Source organism: Micromys minutus, assembly GCF_963924665.1.
Source record: "Micromys minutus genome assembly, chromosome: 5".
Lineage (NCBI taxonomy): Eukaryota > Metazoa > Chordata > Mammalia > Rodentia > Muridae > Micromys > Micromys minutus.
In genome coordinates this window covers 57479027-57497365 of record NC_137974.1, presented here as the reverse complement: position 1 = coordinate 57497365, position 18339 = coordinate 57479027, and the positions used below count along the sequence as shown (strand labels likewise).

Here is an 18339-nt window from a genome sequence, read left to right as displayed (position 1 = left end):
CTGTGCACACAGTACGGATCCCCATCTGACTAGTGAACCAGCTATTATACAGTGGGGACTATCAGCTAACACCCCGTCTTGCACCGTTTAAATAACAGGGTGCTTGAGTGGAAACAGAGCTCTCGAATGAGCTCGCTGGGGCACTACTGAAATGTTCGAGCACAAACGTAACTGGTATTCTGAAATTCAACATTCAGCTGATCTGTGTACAGACGAAATCAAAGAAAGCAAAACCGTTCAAACTACAGGGAATTTTCAGAGGAGAAAAAGATGGAAAATATCTAGAGGAAGACACACAGAAAGAGTAACCTGACTGGGATTTATACACTGCTCTCTCCCAAACACATTACCTGTACATGAGGTAAGTAGGATCTGTACGATGTGTGCCATAGTAACCAGGTGGAAGATGTGCAGGTCTCCAGTGGCCAGGCTGCTTCCTGAAAAATCCTGACACTGCAGAGCTGGAAAAGCGAGCACCAGGCCCACCTAGACAGCAAACGGAGTGTCAGCATCAGCATGGGCCTCTCCTCTCAGCTACTCCTGCATGCGTGGGATCTCCTCTAAGCTTAGCCCTTGATTAAGCTTAAAGGGGAGGAAGGGAAATGTCTGAAAATGCACTGAGCTCAGGGATCTGAGTGGAGCTGATGGGGCCTCTCATTTATCCAGTGGGTCCGTATGAACAAATTCCTGCTAATGACAAGGAACAGTATGTGAAACGCTTTCGTGTTCTTTCCACTTGTTTTTTGTGTATGCGTTCACGCGGTCAGAGGACACGACCTCCATGTTTGAGCTGTGGAACACATAGCCAATTTTTTTTTTTTTTTTTTTAAAAACGAAACACACGAGGTAGCATTATTCAGCCATTAAGAATGAAGTGAGGTCATGTACAGGGGAAGGAATGGAACCAGATACCATAGTAAATAAAAAATGTCAGACCAGAAAGACAGATATGGGAGGTTTTATTCTCATCTGTGCTATCTAGATTTAAAAGAAAAGAAAAAAGTAGAAAGGAAGAGAAGGGGCCCAGGAAGCAGGAAGGACAAGAGAGTAGAAGGAGGTGATGTGATCAAGGTGTGTGAGTGTGTGTACGCGAGTGCAGGAATGTGCATATACCTATAGAAAATTCACAGGGAAAGTTACAATTGTGTACAATGAACATATCCTAATTTAAAAAATATAAAAAGGGAGAGGAGGCAGTCTGTCACCAAGTATTGCAACCGCAGTGCTAGAACATTTTGTTTCCTAAAATGCACAAAACCACTGAGTGGACTGTGCATAAATGCCAGCATTGCTCATGTAGCCACTGCTATTTCTGCCTCTTAGTGGGTTGAGAGCAGACAGTTGTACTACAATCTCAGCCACAAAGCCAAGGGAGAGAGGAAGGAGCACAGACCCATCTAGACAAGGTGGAGAAACCCACTACGACAGTGCTTCCCGTCTGCCTGTCTGTCTACTGAGTCATCAAGTCCAGGTAGTGTTTGGAGTGCCAAGAAGAGGATGCAAACTGTAAACACCTACCAGTAAATGAAACATGTCGATGTCTAATATGCACGGGAGGTCTTCATAGCTGTCGCTAGGCACCAAGGCTAGAGATGGAAGGAGACACATCAGCACACTTCAGATACCAGCATGAGCCTCAGAAGCACGCAGTAGTGACATGTCTGAATCTACAAGCTGGAGCACCAGCAGCAAACAGTCCTAGCAAACACCTTATTTGTAATGAAGAGATGTTAGACCTCTACACACAAGATTCCCAAAGACCAGAAGCTGCCAGAACATAGATGGTTGTAGACACTGAACACTCACATGCAAAGAGTTTACAGAAGTGTCCTTGTACCACAGAAAGTAACGCCACGGTCCAATGTGCTGCTGCAAAGCGTGTTAACGACCTGAGACAGTCGTCCTGAAATAAAGACGCCTTACAGTTAGCAGAGAAAGGAGCAGACCCTGTCTAAAGATACACAACGGAACAAACAAAAGCCAGTCAACAGCAGCCCCCACACGACGCATTGGCATCTTTACAACAGGTAGGCTTTCCCGAGGAATGAGCATTCTTACCAGTCTACAAGGCAGAGGTCCAAACACCGGCTTCTCCTCGTCACTTAAAATTCTTTCTAGAGATTCAGGATGGTTGAGAAGGTAGGCTGAATGTCATGTATATTTTTAAAGCTACTTATTCTTTAAACATTTTAAAGTTTAATTATTTCTGAGGAGAATGATTCTGTCAGGCTTTATCATTTATTATTAACCCCCCCCCCCCCATTTTTATCAAGACAGGGTTTCTCTGTGTAACCCTTACTGTACTGGAATGACCTCTGTAGACCAGGCTGGCCCAGACATCCGCCTGGCTCTGCCTCCCAAGTGCTGGCAATGAAGGTGTGCAACATGACTCCCAGCTAGATTTTAACATCTTTAAGCCATTTTACAAGAATTCACTTTGGATGGAAAAAAAAAAAAAGAGCTAAAGGGTTCAGCGCTGAGGCACTGCTGCTTTTGCAGAGGACCTGGGTCTGGGTCCCAGCATTCACTTGGTTGCTCATAACCGTCTGCAGCTCTAGTGCCAGGGCATCTGATGCCCAATTCTGGTCTCTGAAGGCATCAGGTTCACTTGAGGTGCACAAGTATACACACAGGCACACATTCATAAACATAAGAGTAAGAAAAACCCTAATGAGTGCCTCAGTAAAAAAGTAGCTATAACCATCACCTAAATTTGTTTTCTGTCACTATACTTATCTTAGAAGCTGTCAAACTATCATTTTGCCTGTACACAACTTTCTTGATTTCTTTTTATTACTTATTTATACTGCTATTCATACTAAATATTGATTTAAAAGTATGAGTGTTTGTCTGCATGTCTGTCTGTGTACCACATTTGTGCCTGGTACCCAAGGCAGAGTCTCACTTGAAAGTTATAGCTAGTAGAATCTACTGAGGCTGGCTTCAGAGTGTGTCTGCCTCTGCCTGGGACTAAGGAGTGTGTTACCACAACCAGCTTCTAAGAACATGTCTAATCAACTCTTGGTGACTTAGGAAGCACAGCGGTGAGTGTCTTACCTATGCTCTGGATAGTGTATGCACAGGTCCCCCAGCACATGATGGGCACACGGGGGTCACCTTCATTGGGATGAACCTTCAGTCCCACCTTGTAAGTAGCTGTTCCAAATGTCGTTAACATTTCTTTGATGCTATCAGAATATGGGTTCCTGTGTAAACATGCATAGGATTAGCTCACAAGTTGCACACATGGATAAAACAGCTCCATCTCTAGGTCATTCTGTCCCGTGCTGTAATCAAACCATTTAACATATACAGAGACAGCCGTGTGTCATTGTGCCGGACTGAGGGGAGATATATTCTATGCATGAGCAGAGGAGAGGCTCAGGGCTGAAGGCAGGACACCCACATTCATGTACTATTTGAACTATGGAATTTCTGGGTCACTCTTAGGAATGTCCCTCACATTCACAGAGACTGGTGTTCCCAGAATAGAACCTCAGAGGACATGACTACACACTGAGATTTGAGACTCCTTATGTCGAAGACTGATGGCAGCTACTGGCTTTGCTATGAGACTCAGGGCACTCTGACTGGCGCAGCAGGTGCCCACTGAGCGCCTGTGCCTTACTGTAACTAGCAACCCAAGGAGCAGACACACGGAAGGAAATGTCACAACATTCACTCAAGTTAGCAAGCAGAAACAAAACTTGGGACTAGAGAGGGTGAGCAAGGCTTTAAGTTCAACCCTAGGGTGGGTGGTGGTGAAGTCAGGCTGGAATGCCTGGGAAGACAATGAGCAGGCCAATGTAAACACAGAGGACACTTCAGAGGACAGAAGCCCCAAGGAGAACCTCACTCCACACACAGACTCTGCATGACAGACAACAAGGCGGGAAAGATTCAAAACCTGCCAGTTGCCTACGGAGTCACTTAAAGGGATGTTGGAAGGACATTTCACACACTCCAGACAAGAGAAGACGCAAGAGTTCAAAGGAGTTCTGTGGTTAGGAGTGAGTCTGAATGGCGTTTTCTCAACAGACACACGAGTGTGCAGGAGCATTCCACATGGCAGTGCATGGCCACTCCTTGCACTGTGAGAAGTGAGACACTACTTTGAGAAGGAGCCAGCGTAGCACCATGAGACCCTGCCTCAAAAACAACATAACAAACAAACTCACATAGCCAAGGACAACTACCAGGACATCTGTGCCCTGTGCTGACTGGTGTAAAGACTGAGCTGTGTGCTGCGGTAGGGCCTCCTGGACAGAGGACACTGGACATGTCTGAGCCCATGGAAGAGCAAGTTCCAGGCACCGCCAGGCACAAATGCACTCTTCAGAAATCCAGCTTAGAAAATGACAAGGAGCGTCAAAGCACAGGAGACACCCGCTGCCTCAGGATGGACATCCTTACAACACACAGATTATTATCAGAAGAAATACACAATGCAAAAGCTGACGATTGATTTAATCCCAAACTGAAAACAAAGCTCTCATTCAATAAGGCATTATTGACTTCAAAACACAAACAGTACAGCTCAGTGGTAGGGCACCTTCACTCTTCAGGCTACAGGGGTTGGGGAGGGAATGGATGCAGGTATAGAAGAGACAAAGGGCATATTGGCAAGCATGGTGGCAGAGGCCTGATGCCCTCCAGGCCTGTTCACTGAGTCACTCAGGACACAACTCAATCCCATAGGGCATTACGTCATCATGTATGTCACCTCATCATTACCAGACCTGGAATGACCTTTTGTTACAGACAAGGGAGCTCAGGGAATGAGCTGTGGCACCACATTCTGGACCCCAACTGTCCACTGTAACTTACTGGCTCTTGGGGTCAAGATGGGGAACATTCTGGTTTGGACCCAGGTGACTAAGAGCTTGGTGGGTCTCTAAGAGAATGGTGGGAGTCGGAAGGAAGCCTGAGACCTGGTGAGCTAGCCCAGTGGCCAGGATTAGACGACGTGATGATGTGTAAGGGAGTCGGGGACACTGTGGCAGCATACCCGGGGGGCAGCGTTGCTGGTCAGAGTGACCCCACCGTAACACTAGCTCACTACTACTTCCCAACTGGAGTTCTGCTGCTGCTGTGAATCGTAATGTGAATATCCAATGTGCAGGGTATTGATATGCGACCCCATGAAGGGTTATTCCATCCCACAGGAGTCTCAACCCACAGGTGGAGAACCTCTCTGCTCTCCACAATCTTACGTTTTGGCTAGCCTGCCACAACCACGTCACACATTGTGTAAGCTCCAGGTGCCATTCCTCCTTAGTCTTGCTAGACCAAGCTCCCAATGACTCACTGAGCTTCACTTCCAATGGGCTGGATTAAAAGGGAAGAATATACTCACCTAGGATAAAAATCAGGCCTGAAGCCTTCTGGGATCGGTGTTGTATTCATGTGCTCTGTGTCCTCTGAAGAGAGTGTGTCTGCAGAAAAAGGCGTTTTATATAATTTTTTTTTTAGCAAAATACAATCAATACAATCTTTATGTACCTTAGACATGTGGTCAAACAAACAAATATAAACAAATAAAACCTAATTCCCATTACTCCAAACTGCTGAACTATCCCCAGGAAGTGCAGTGAGCATTTCTGTCCCACCCAGCCCTGTGTGGCCACCCAAGCTGACCTCGAAGCACAGCCCTAGGCTGAGCAGAGCTGAGATAATGCAGTTTGCATGTTCGAGAACAACAGGAACATTGGCCCCACCAGTGAGAGCTGCCACTGCAGTCTCCCCATGCAGGGGTTCCGTCAACAGCAGCAGGATGTGTTATTACAAACACGAGCTGTGTGTTCTCAGAAAAATGAACAGTCAAGTGTAGTTACCATGACAAGGACAAGAGCAACATTAGTCAGGTTACTTATTTTGAGCCTGGATAGGGCCATGTAGCCCAGGATGGCCTCTTAACTTATGATCCTCCTGCCTCAGTCACCCCAGTGCTAAGATTAAATGTGTGTCACTATAACCAGCTTATATCAGATTTTAAAATAGGAGATTGCATTTTTAAAAAACTATAGAAAGAGACTGTACTTATCTATTTTTGGTTCTCTGAGATAGGTAAGGTTTCTTTGTGTAGGCATGGCTGTCCTGGAACTTGATCCACCTGCTCCTGCCTCCTAAGTGCTGGGATTAAAGGTGCTTGCCACTAACGCTCCTCAGAAAGATTTTGTTATTTATTTATATATTTTATTTATCGCTGAGACAGAGCCTTAAACTGACAGAGACCTGCCTGACTCTGCCTCTCCAGTACTGGGGTTGAAGGCTGTATCACGATGCTCAGACTACTTATATTTTTAAAAAGACTCATTTGTTTTTATTTTATGTGTTTTCCCTACATGTAAGTCTGTGTACAGTGTATATGGCGCCCACTCAGAGTGTCAAATGCCCTGAAACTGGAATTACAAAGGGCTACCATGGAGGCGCTGCCAGATGGACATGGGTATTTTAAGAAAGCAGCCAGTGCTCTTAGCTGCTGAGGCATTTCTCCAGCCCAGAGTAAGTTTTTTTTTTTTTTTTTTTTTTTATAAAGATTCTGCTTTTATTTCTCTTTGTGTGTGTATGAGTGTATACATACGTGCATTTTATTTCTCTCTCTGTGTATGAGTATATACATATGTGCATTTTCTCTCTGTGTGTATGAGTGTATACATATGTGCATTTTATTTCTCTCTGTGTGTATGAGTATATACATATGTGCATTTTATTTCTCTCTGTGTGTATGAGTGTATACATACGTGCATTTTATTTCTCTCTCTGTGTATGAGTGTATACATATGTGCATTTTCTCTCTGTGTATGAGTGTATACATATGTGCATTTTATTTCTCTCTCTGTGTATGAGTGTATACATATGTGCATTTTATTTCTGTGTGTATGAGTATATACATATGTGCATTTTATTTCTCTCTGTGTGTATGAGTGTATACATATGTGCATTTTATTTCTCTGTGTATGAGTGTATACATATGTGCATTTTATTTCTCTGTGTATGAGTGTATACATATGTGCATTTTATTTCTCTCTGTGTATGAGTGTATACATATGTGCATTTTATTTCTCTGTGTATGAGTATATACATATGTGCATTTTATTTCTCTCTGTGTGTATGAGTGTATACATATGTGCATTTTATTTCTGTATGTATGAGTGTATACATACCTGCATTTTCTCTCTGTGTGTATGAGTGTATACATATGTGCATTTTCTCTCTGTGTATGAGTGTATACATATGTGCATTTTCTCTCTGTGTGTATGAGTATATACATACGTGCATTTTCTCTCTGTGTATGAGTGTATACATATGTGCATTTTCTCTCTGTGTGTATGAGTGTATACATGTGTGCATGTGGGGCCAGAGGCCAGAAGAGGGTGTTGGATGCACTGGAGTTACAGGTAGCTGGGAACTAACCTGGGTCAGAGCATGAGTGCTCTGGGTCACTGTGCCATCTCTCTAGACTCTCTTTTCTATGTGAGCACAGTGTCGTTGTCTCAGACACACCAGAAGAGGGCATCGGATCCCATTACAGATGGTTGTGAGCCACCATGTGGGTGCTGGGAATTGAACTCAGGACCTCTGGAAGAGCAGTCAGTGCTCTTAACCACTGAGCCATCTCTCCAGTCCCTAGACTTTCATTTTCAAATACTTTAAAACAATTTTACTTGGAGACACATTTTCCAACCAACTTACACTTCAGAGGAAAAAGAAAGTTCCCAGGGCCGAGGAGATGGCTCAGGGGTAATACACTTGCAGCCAAGGCTCACGACCAGAGCTGGGTCCCTGTAACCCACATGGTAGGAGTGAACCAACTCCTCAAAGTTTCTTCTGATCTCCACATGTGTACCACAGAATGCTCATGGGCACATAAAGGCACACACACAACATACAAACATATATATGTACATACATATATACATGTAAAGAAACCAAACCAAAGCAGGTTGCCAGCACTCACCCGCAGCACTGTCTTCTTTCCTTAGTATCTGTATCACCTTTATCTGTTGGGTCATTGTTCTAGTCCATTGTGTCAGATCTGGTTGGTCTGAAAAATTTAACCTCCTAAAAGAGATTACAGAGAACACTCAATTCTTTTGATTAGACCAAGACACAAAAACTTTCTTAAATGACAGACATATTTTAGACATCTCAAATATTTGAGAACCAAGGTTGGGGGTAGAGAGATGGCTCAGAGGATAAGGGTTCTGGCTGCTCTTACAGAAGAAGGTTTAGCTTCCAGCACCCACATGGTGGCTCACAGCCATCTGTCACTCCAGTTCAGAGTGGTTCCATGGGTACCAAGCACACATGTGACACAGACACGTGCATTCAAGAGACTCATGCACAAAAAACAAAACACAAAACAAAAATTAGAATAGAAAAAATTTGGTGTATCAAAAGAAAAAAAAAATCTGGGTTTAGTGAAATGGCTGAGGCTGACAAGCCCAGTTCGGTCCCTAGAGCCCAGGGGTGGCAGGAAGAGAGCAGTGTCTTCAAAGCTGTCATCTGACCCTCCCATGATGGACCACGGCATTCCATGAGTAAGATAATGAGTGCAATGCTGGCACTGAAGCTGAAAATGCAGGCTGGACACTGGCCGACAGAGATGAAGCTATATTTTGATTAATGATGACAGTACCATTGAGAACTTCACCTATTTTTAGTACTGGAACATGGTAGAATTTCTTAAACCCCACAATCACCACAGACATTCACCATATGCTTATGTGATGAACCGAGCAAAGCCCTTACTGTAAGACACTCAAAGCAGCCCGCTTAACGGTGCAAGCGCTATGGTGGACAGCTGTGCCCATTTCACACACGGAGACTGAGCTACACAGCTGACACAGGCCACGAGGGGCAGAGCTGAAACCATCACTGTCATGTCAGAGCCCACAGACTGCTCTTCAGTGATGGCTATGCCATCAGTAACCACCATGGAAAAAAAACCAAAATCCAAGCCACCAAAGTCACGGGTAAATTCAACAAATGTAGTTTTTCCTCATTGGCAGTTAGTATTTCCTAGTTCAAATACAGGGGTAATTTAGCACCATGGTGCTCTCTTCTGATTAAAAACCATAAAGTAAGTGGGAACCTGACAATAGTTTATAAATGTTTTATGGCCCCGGAGACAGAGCCAAACTCAGAGTTCCTAAAACAAAACAGAGAAGCTAGCCTCTGCTTTGAATTGAATCCAGAGAACTGCCAGAAACAAGTAATTCACACTCATAAAACTTATTTGCCTGTGTGTGTGGATATGAACCATATGCGAGCAGTGCCCGTGGAGGCCAGGAGAGGCATCGATGCCACTGAACTGGAATTACGGACAGCTGTGAGCCATCATGTCTTCCCTCAGCCTCTGGGGCAGGCAGGATGCGGGGCAGCGTACCTGCTGAGAATGCTCCTTGGAGGAAGCAGCAGAGGGATCACAGTGTTGCTCAGGCACTCACAGAGCGGGCAGAGGAACTCGCCATTCTCTACATCATAGCTAGTGTGTAAGCGCAGTCGCTGTTGCCTTCGCTGTTCCTTAGCTTGAACGGAATCAAAATACCTTCACAATTAGAGAACAGAGGTGTCAAAATCCAAGGCGTTCATGTCAGCAGGAGGTCAAGCATCAATATTCTAAGGCATTTTTCTCACATCAATTAAAAACATGGACTCCTGAACTGAACTGAACTGGCTTAAACTCAGGCAGTATGACTTCTGAGTTACTTAATCCTCAGAGTGGATGTGGAGTTCTAACACAAACACTATAAACAATAAGAACAAAACCTGACGAATCTAAAAAGCATTTCAGGAGCGCTCTCACTGGTTGGCGGTCCCTTGTCTGCAGTGGCCACACTAACAGTAAGCACAGTGCTGGGCTCAGTGCTGAGGAGCAGAGTGCAGGGCACGAGAGGCGCCCCCTTTTGGCACTAGGAGTCACTACAGCCTTGGGAGACACAGAACATGTACTAAGACCTCTGGAATCCAGAGCTGCTCACCTTGGACCTGAAGAAAGGATATATTTATTAATCACACAGCCTATATGATACAGGCTCACTCTACTGTACCACATCCTTCTGTCTTTTCAGCTAGTTCCCTAACAGATTCCTTCCTTCCTCTGGGAAGATGCAGATTCTGATACAAAGCGACATTAAACATGTTCCCGACACTCTTGTTTCTTGTTCTTCTTTCACACTCATTACAAAGCAAGTATATATTAATTAAGAAAATCTCTAGGAAGTTTGCCAGGATCTTTAGTTTTTTTTAAATCCCCACCCCCAGAATGAATTTTTCATTGCTTTAAAAGTCAATTCTGAGCCTTCAGATCGCTTCCCTTGAGTAATATAAGAATATAAATTACCTTTGCCAACAATGGGCATGCATGGCGTGCCCACAGCTGCCAGTGTGTGTTCCACAGGACAGGTCAGGGTGCATGAATAATGGGTCATATTTTTCTGCATTACAAAACAAACAAATAAAGAACAAAGCAAAACTCCAAGCATTAAACTTTCCTATGGTCAATGTGCATTCCAGGATTTGTGAAGACCTAGGCAAGGAAATGCTAATTTATACCGACTTTAGGTAGCACTAATTTATGCAAGACTCTCAGGACTTAAAAAGTGGAGCTTGTAAGTCTCATCCCTTGTGGGCCTGTAGAAACCACATAGCCCTGAGCTCTGCATCTGTGGCTTCACAGAAGGTGGATCCAAACGTCCGGGGAAACCCTCCACAGGTGCTGACACATTGGCCTGTTTGTCCTTGTCATTCCCTCATTAAACAGCACTGAAACTGTAACCTAGGAAGATAGGCCAAGGTCACACACAAATCTTATGCATGGGGCAGTGTTCTCCCTCACTCAGTAGTGCAAGGAAACCCAGCCTCCAGGCCCCTAGACTGTCACTTGCAGTGAGAAGTGTTCTGCCCTGGAGCTCCCTCAGTACTACACAAACTTGTACAGGGACCTGAACATCTACTCTGTCTGGATTATGATGGATCATGATCTATCTGAACAAAGCTTTGTTGCTGAGAGTCTAATTCCCCATCATGCCTCATGCCTTGATCTCAGAGCAGAAATGCTAAGAGATATGTCAAGATACAGTCCCACACTATATAGCCCTGGCTGGCCTTGAACTCACAGCAATCCTCTGGCCTCTGGGCAGGAATTACAGATGTGAGTCACGAAGCCTGGCATGGAGGCTGCTTGTGTTTTGTCAGCGAAGCTGGGCTATGAGGTAATAAAGCAGCGAGAACTTACCTGGATCCTCGATGACTTTTGTTCTGTCTTTTGACAGCACAGTTGATCTCTGAACAAATGCCGCCAAGACCATGGCCCTGCTTTCCACAGTAACCTCTTGTTCCTCTTGACATAATATACAGGTGACAAATTGTCTCGGCTCAGGGACCTGTGTTTGTGCTGGGCCCAATGCTGTAAGAGCTGCGTCTGAAACAAGAGGGCTGCAACAAAAAGGTTATGACTAAACCGAAGGAGCCTAAGATGTTTCCCTATGGTCAGACTCCAGACAGAAAAAGGTTATGACTGAACCGAAGGAGCCTAAGATGTTTCTCTATGGTCAGACTCCAGACAGGTACACAGTGAACACGTGCTCTTGTCTTTATAAGGTCATGCCATCCCTTCAGAGCAGTAGAAGCCCTAACTAAGGCACAGTGTTCAACCATCTCAGACACAGCTGAAATAAATGGGAAAAGAACTGGTCTTGACTGGATAGTCGGTAGGGGATGCTGTGGTAGTCAGGTATTTCCTCTCAGCTGACATGGAGCAGGGAGAGACCCAGGATTTTTTCACATGCTTAAAGCCATCTCTACCCACACAGCAACCTGCCTGCAACACACACCAGCCTGGACTGTTCACTCCCTCATGTCAAAGGTTCGTTGTAGAACATAACACTTTCTGTGGATATATCAATTACTCAGAGGCAGACATTACTTTTTGTGTATGTATGCACATGTGTGTGAGGCCATAGGTCACCCTTGGGTCACAGGACCTCCCACTGTCCTGCAGCTTGCTGATTAGGTCAGGATGTCTCACTGCCCCAGCACCTGTCCCCTGACACTGAGATTACAAGCATGTGCCAGCACATGGCTTTTTAAATGTGAGTTCTGGGAGCAATTTCAGATTCTTGTTTGTTTGGCAGTTTACTGGCCATCCTGGCGCCAATTCCCTGGCCTAGAAGTGAACTCCACTAACCAGAGGCCACAAAGTGACCCACCACCTCTACTTAATTAGAAGTGTACAGAGAAGCAATGGCTGAGAGGGTCACCTGCTGTCCAGAGTGGCAGAGGCGGGGACGTCCAGCTCTATAGTCTGCTGGAAGAGCTCTTTGTTCTCATCGATGAAGTGCCGCTGCATCTCAGACATCTGGGCCATGATCTTCTCTCGGCGCAGCCTGGCGATCTCCGCTTTCCTCTTCCTCTCCGCTTTGTCTTTGTCTCTTGAGCTCTGGAACAGTGCTCCATTTAGTTACTCTTAGAGGCTGCACACAGTCTTCCCTAAGCAAAGCATCTGCACTGTAGGCACTAACTAAGATCCACTCTGTCATTTTTGTATGTAAATGCAAGAGTCAATCTAAAACGCTAAGGGAAAAAACAAACTAGATATATATATATATATTACATAATTATCTTTTGGAATTTAATGTTTGTGACTATTGTCAACTACTGACTTACTGTAGAGAAAATTTGTTCATTTTAACCTGCTAAAGTTTTTTTGCATTATTAGTTTAGTATCAAATAACTTTTTTGAGACATCGTTTCAATATGTAACAGCCCTGGTTGGCCTGGAAAGTTAGGTAGACCAGGCTAGCCTCAAACATACAGAGATCCCCCTTCTGTCTCAGGAATTGGAGAACAGGCACATGATGGCACTCCTGGCTTTACCTTGCTCTCTATTACCTCTTCCATTATGGTTCCTTCTGCCTCTGCCACAGGGCTGGTGCATGAACTCTCTCTTATCTTCTTAATCGAATTAAACATCTTGAAAAAACAAAATCCCCAAACCCTGTTATTTTGACGTTAAGAAATGTTATTATAAATAACAAATATTTAATGTTTCTCACAAGACACACAACAATGTGGAAATGTTACCTTTAGCAACCACCTAATCATGTCTTTGTGGACTTCCAAGGAGGGAGCATTCTGCAAGGTCTCTAGCATAGCTAGGATGCTTGGGGAGTTATTTGGTGCATCACCAGGTTCTGAGAGAGAAAGAGAAGGCACAGTAACAGCTAACACTTCATGGCACTTATCCCTGCCAGAGAGACCTGTGACCACTTACAACACCTGCTGCCCGACATTTGACTCCTCTTAGACTGTGTATGTGTCTGTGCATGTGTGTGGGAGCTGGAGGCCAGCAGTCTCCCTCTCTTGTTCCCCAATGTATTTTTTGAGACAGGATCTATCACTAGACTGTGTTCAGAGATCCCTAGAGTAGCTGGCCAGCCAGCCTTTGGGACACACCCTCTGGAAACCGACACCTTATAGCTATGGGACCATGAATGGATTTAGAGCTTTGTATGGTTATTGGAAAATAGAAGCACCACTGGCAAATAAGGCGGAAGGTACATGGAAAAAAATGCCCGTGAGACAGAATGGATGGGCTGGTGTCAGTGAAGACAAAGCATGTATGCAGAGGGCAGAGGTGGCCTCCCTCGCCTGCTGCTCTTATTTACATTTGAGGGAACAAAGCAGGAAACCAGAGCTGCGTGACAAACAGGCTCACTTCCCACTCCTACAGGACGAGGGAACACTCTCCTCAGCACTTAAAACAAACAAAATTATATAAAAAAAAAACACCCAAAAACCAAAAAACCCCAAAACAAACAAACAAACAAACAAAAAAAACCAAACCCAAAACAAAAAAGGCTCCTTGCAGCCAAGGAATTCCTACTTCCCCATCAACACAATTCCCCTGTATGCCAATGACAGAGCGAGGCAGGGAAAGCACAGTGGGGGTGGGGAAGGGCCATCGTTGGGATCAGAGAGTGTCACAGAAACCAAGTGGGGCAGAAAATGACACAGTCTGAAGGCCTGCATGAAATCCACAGCAGTGATTCACAGCTGCCACCTTGAGGAGGACAGAATGCTGTCTGCTTTAAAAAGGAAACAGGTTTTTCTTTTATGAGAAGTTTGCCAGGTGTGGTAGCAAATCCCAGCACTTGGGAGGCAGAGGCAGGAGGATTTCTGTGAGTTCAAGACCAGTCATGTCTACATTGTCAAGCTCCAGGGCTGCCAGGACTACTTAGCTTGTCTCAAAAACAAAAAAGAATCGAAGCAGGCATGATGGTATACACCTTAACGCCAGCACTAAGATGTAACAGCAGGCAGGCAGGCCCCTGTGAGTTCAAGGCCAGCCAGGCTCATACAGTGAGACCCTGTCTCCATAAGTAAACAAATATAAAAGCAAATATACCAAGAACTAACTGGTGAGCTTCAGTAGTGTGTATGAGGGTTTTAATATGTAACCCCTTCAGCTTCTCATATCTACCTCTCTCTCTCTCTCTCTCTCTCTCTCTCTCTCTCTCTCTCTCTCTGTGTCTGTCTGTCTGTCTATCTATCTATCTCTATCACACAATAGCTAATATGTGAATGTATACACACCTTTAAAAATTGTTATTCTACGTGTGATTACTGAGGATTGAATTTAGGATTGCTGGAAAAATTCTAAAATAAAAAGTTGGAAAACATCTCCCTGGGTTTTTAAAAAGTCATATTACTCAAAAATAAACAATGACAAAAAAGTCCAATTCTTTTATATGAAACTAGAACCCAATGCCCTACAGCTAATCTTTTGTTTCTGAACACTGCAGGACACCATGTTTTTGTAAGTTAATAGCAGTAACTAAAGGTGAGATGCTGACAACATAGTTGGTGTTTATCCAAGTATAAGGCATGTCTTAGAGATGAATTTCACAGAGGGACCACACATAAGCAATTCTTCCGAGGAGGTTCTGGACCAAGTCCACTTGAATCTCAAAGGCTAAGCCGTGATCTGTTGCACCTGCTCTCAGGTTAATGACTCCACATTATTTTCTGCTGTTTGTGAGTTAACGTTTGTGTAGTCGAGGGGCACACACAGACCTGTAATGTTCTTATGTTAGGACCCAGTGATACTACCACCCATGCCGTATCTCTAACAGATGGCCCCAAAGTTTTTCTCCCAGGATCACACGGACAAGGTGGCTGCGGATACTAGTGGTCAGTATGAGCTTGTCCTGTACAGAAGTTAGGAGCTGATATTTAATATCGCTCAGCGAGTGCAGGGTGAGTGGAGAGGCCACACGTACTTGAAATCTTCTGAGTGAAGGTGAACGTCTGCACGTGCCCTTCCACAGCATTTTCCAAATGGTGCTTCTCCTCCTGCAGAGCCATCCCGATCAAATGCAGCACCTCAAGCAAAAAATATCATTGTAGAAAATAAGAAGTAGGAAAACCAAAATACAAGTATATATTTAAAAGAATAAAAATATTTATTATTGGAAAATGTCAAGAGTAAACATGATAAAACCAAATCCTGATTGTTTATTCAGTTAAGAGAGGTCAGGTAAGTACCTAAATGGAGAACTCCTGGGAAAGAAAACCAACATTCCCCAACCAGAGAATGGGAATCCTTAGGTTCTCTATGGCTACTGCTGGGACAAACAATACTATACTAGATAGGAAAACACCCATCTGGGTGATCAAATTCAAGACTGTGGCATCTAATTAACTTACCCATCCTGGTAATATCTAGTTCCCATCTTCTGGGACTCAACTTCCTTTCCAAAATATTTTAATGTAATTTAATTTTATGTGTGTGACTTCCTGCATGCCTGTGTACCACATGCCTGGTGCTGTAGGAGGCCAGAAGAGGGTCCGACTCCCTAAAACTGGAGTTCCAGGTGTTTGTAAGCCACCATGTGGGTGTTGGGAATCAAAACTCTGGTCTTCAAAGAGCAGTAAGGGATCTCAACCACTGAGCCATCTTAGCAGCTCCTCGAAGGACTAAATCTTAACCATTTGAAATACAGATACTTTTTTCTTGAATGCTAGTTTCTCAGAAACTGTTCCTTGCATGTGTTTGAGAGAACGAGAGGACCCTGAGCCTCCTGCTCTGTGTTTTTGTACCACAACTGTCTCGCTCCAAGGTTTGAAGGGATGGGTGTGAGCTACTCTAACTTTCCCTCCATGCAGGGCAGTTGGCTACTAAGGACTCCCAAGAGCTAGACAGGCCTGGAGACGGACAACCTACACTCAGGACCAACACTGCATTCTTACCCCATCACTCCCATAGGTAATAGTCACACAACAGCGGCAGTGTTGAAGACAGAAAAAAATTCAACATATACATAAAACTTACCCTTTGCAGCATAGACTCTGACCAGGCTGATCCATGATGTTCTACAGCCCACTGCAGTATTGTCCCCATGATGTAGAGCATGACATCACACTGCAAGATGTTAACCAGACTGGCAAACAGAGGGCAGAATGGTGGCAAAGCTGGAGGAGGAAGTGCTGGGAACAAAGGAGGACATGTTTAAAGGAACCGTCCCTCTCCACCACACAGACCAGGCTTGCCTCCCACTCAGAGGCTCATGCCTCTGCCTCTGTGGGATTAAAGGTGTCAGCCTCACATCTGGCTTGTTAGGAACTTCTTTTTAAAAATGTATGTATGAATGAATGAATGTATGTATGTATGGAATGTATGTATGTATGTATATATGTGTGTATGTATGTATGCATGAATGAATGCATGTATATAATGTGGATTTTTTTTTTTGCCTGTATGTTTGAGGGTGCTAGATCTTGTCTGGAATTGCTATATCTAAGAGCCCCTCTTATCTACTGTAATGTTTCCAGATCTACAGAAAACCATTGACCACATTGACTTGGTACAGACGTCCTTCTCTACCAGTGTGTGGGTGGGGGGGGTATGTGAGGTATATATGTATGTGGTATGTTTGTGTGTATGTGGTGTGTGGTATGTATGTATTTAGTATGTGTATGTGTGTTTGGGGTGGGGGGGGGACATGTGTGGGTGTCACAAGTCTGTGGAGGCCAGAAGTTGACCTCAGTGTCTTCCTTGATTACTTTGTGAAAAGTAATATACACAGACCAAGGCTGGGCCTACCAATGCTTGGCTAGTCAGATAGCTGTTTCGCTCTGGGTGTCCCTGTCTTTGCTGGGCCCCACTTGCTGACAGGGCCTACCACATCCACCGAGTTTTTATGTCTTCTGGGTTCCAAACTCTTCCCTAGCCCACTGTGTCATGTGCTATGCTTTCCTGAGTCATCTTTCATTCCTGTCTGTGAGACAGGAGGGAGGCAGACAAACTGGCAAGGGACTGAAGGGGCTATAAAACTGTTCTTGGGCCTGACTTCCGTATCCTGAAACCCCTACCCGAACACAAGCAGCACCACTCAGAATGACAGGGGTGACGGGGACACTGGGGCACCTGCAGGCAGACACTGGACAAACCAGGCCAATGCAGAGCCATTTCCAGATGTCTGGGGAAGGCACAACAGTTTCCAATGAACAAAGCATCTTAAAACTACTGCACTTGCTATTCATCAGAATGGGAGAATGTTCTCACAAAAGCTTATACTTAAATCTCCCACCTCACCATGGAGAGTCATCATGGCCTGGAGAATACATTTTTAATAAGAGACTGATGTGTGTTTTTGGAAAGAAGATTAAAATACCTGTATCTTCTTTATTTTCTCTTTTCAATTTCCGCTGAGCTTCCTCTGCCTAAGGAAAGACAGAGTAATATGGATAAGGATTACAAACGTATCGATTTAGTGATGCTGTGCAAGTCTGTCTTCCTTCATTAGCACCTCCCATTTTAAAGATAGGGACCCACATAGCCCAGGCTGGTCTTGAGCTGATTTTTCTGCCTAGATACCAGGAATGGCTTGGGTAGTAGGTTTCTATTTTTATATATGTTTAGCCCACCCCTAATCCCCTATACAGCAAGGTTAATTCTTTTTGTCAGTTAACAGAATCCTCAAGTGTGTTCCTTAATACTTCAATTTCCAGGGAAAACAGGTACAAAATGGAAACTTAGCTTAGGCTTGAATGCTATGAAACATATCTAAACAAAACAAAAACTTCACAATTTTATTTTTTATACCATCTATCAAAAACATATTAAAAGAAGATTGCAAAATGTAAGTCTTTGAAATTACTAGGAAAACTGCACAAAGGCAAAGTGCATATCAACCAGTACAAAGGTAGGCGTGTGTCAAAGGGGCGAGGATAATGACACACGCTGAAAAAAGCCAAGAGAAACGATCCGGGACAGAAAACTGCGGCAGAGTGCTTGTCTGACACGAGCAAGGTCCCAATGTGAGCCCAGCA

The 18339-nt window shown here is 44.3% G+C and overlaps 1 protein-coding gene across 2 annotated transcripts in view; it reads right to left on the bottom strand.

The window, feature by feature from the left end:
• The window catches only part of UBR2 (ubiquitin protein ligase E3 component n-recognin 2), a 77233-nt gene that overhangs the window by 12996 nt on the left and 45898 nt on the right, over window positions 1-18339 (bottom strand). For both annotated transcript variants that reach the window (XM_080916802.1, XM_080916801.1), the window contains exons 24-39: window positions 17682-17730; window positions 16340-16494; window positions 15288-15390; window positions 13090-13199; window positions 12898-12978; window positions 12267-12445; window positions 11243-11442; window positions 10349-10442; window positions 9392-9553; window positions 7961-8064; window positions 5357-5435; window positions 3058-3206; window positions 2059-2114; window positions 1807-1903; window positions 1519-1586; window positions 351-486 (exon numbers count right to left, since the gene is read on the bottom strand). In XM_080916802.1, coding sequence (XP_080772928.1) covers window positions 351-486; window positions 1519-1586; window positions 1807-1903; window positions 2059-2114; window positions 3058-3206; window positions 5357-5435; window positions 7961-8064; window positions 9392-9553; window positions 10349-10442; window positions 11243-11442; window positions 12267-12445; window positions 12898-12978; window positions 13090-13199; window positions 15288-15390; window positions 16340-16494; window positions 17682-17730 — 1822 coding nt within the window. The remainder of the gene's footprint in view (window positions 1-350; window positions 487-1518; window positions 1587-1806; window positions 1904-2058; window positions 2115-3057; window positions 3207-5356; window positions 5436-7960; window positions 8065-9391; window positions 9554-10348; window positions 10443-11242; window positions 11443-12266; window positions 12446-12897; window positions 12979-13089; window positions 13200-15287; window positions 15391-16339; window positions 16495-17681; window positions 17731-18339) is intronic.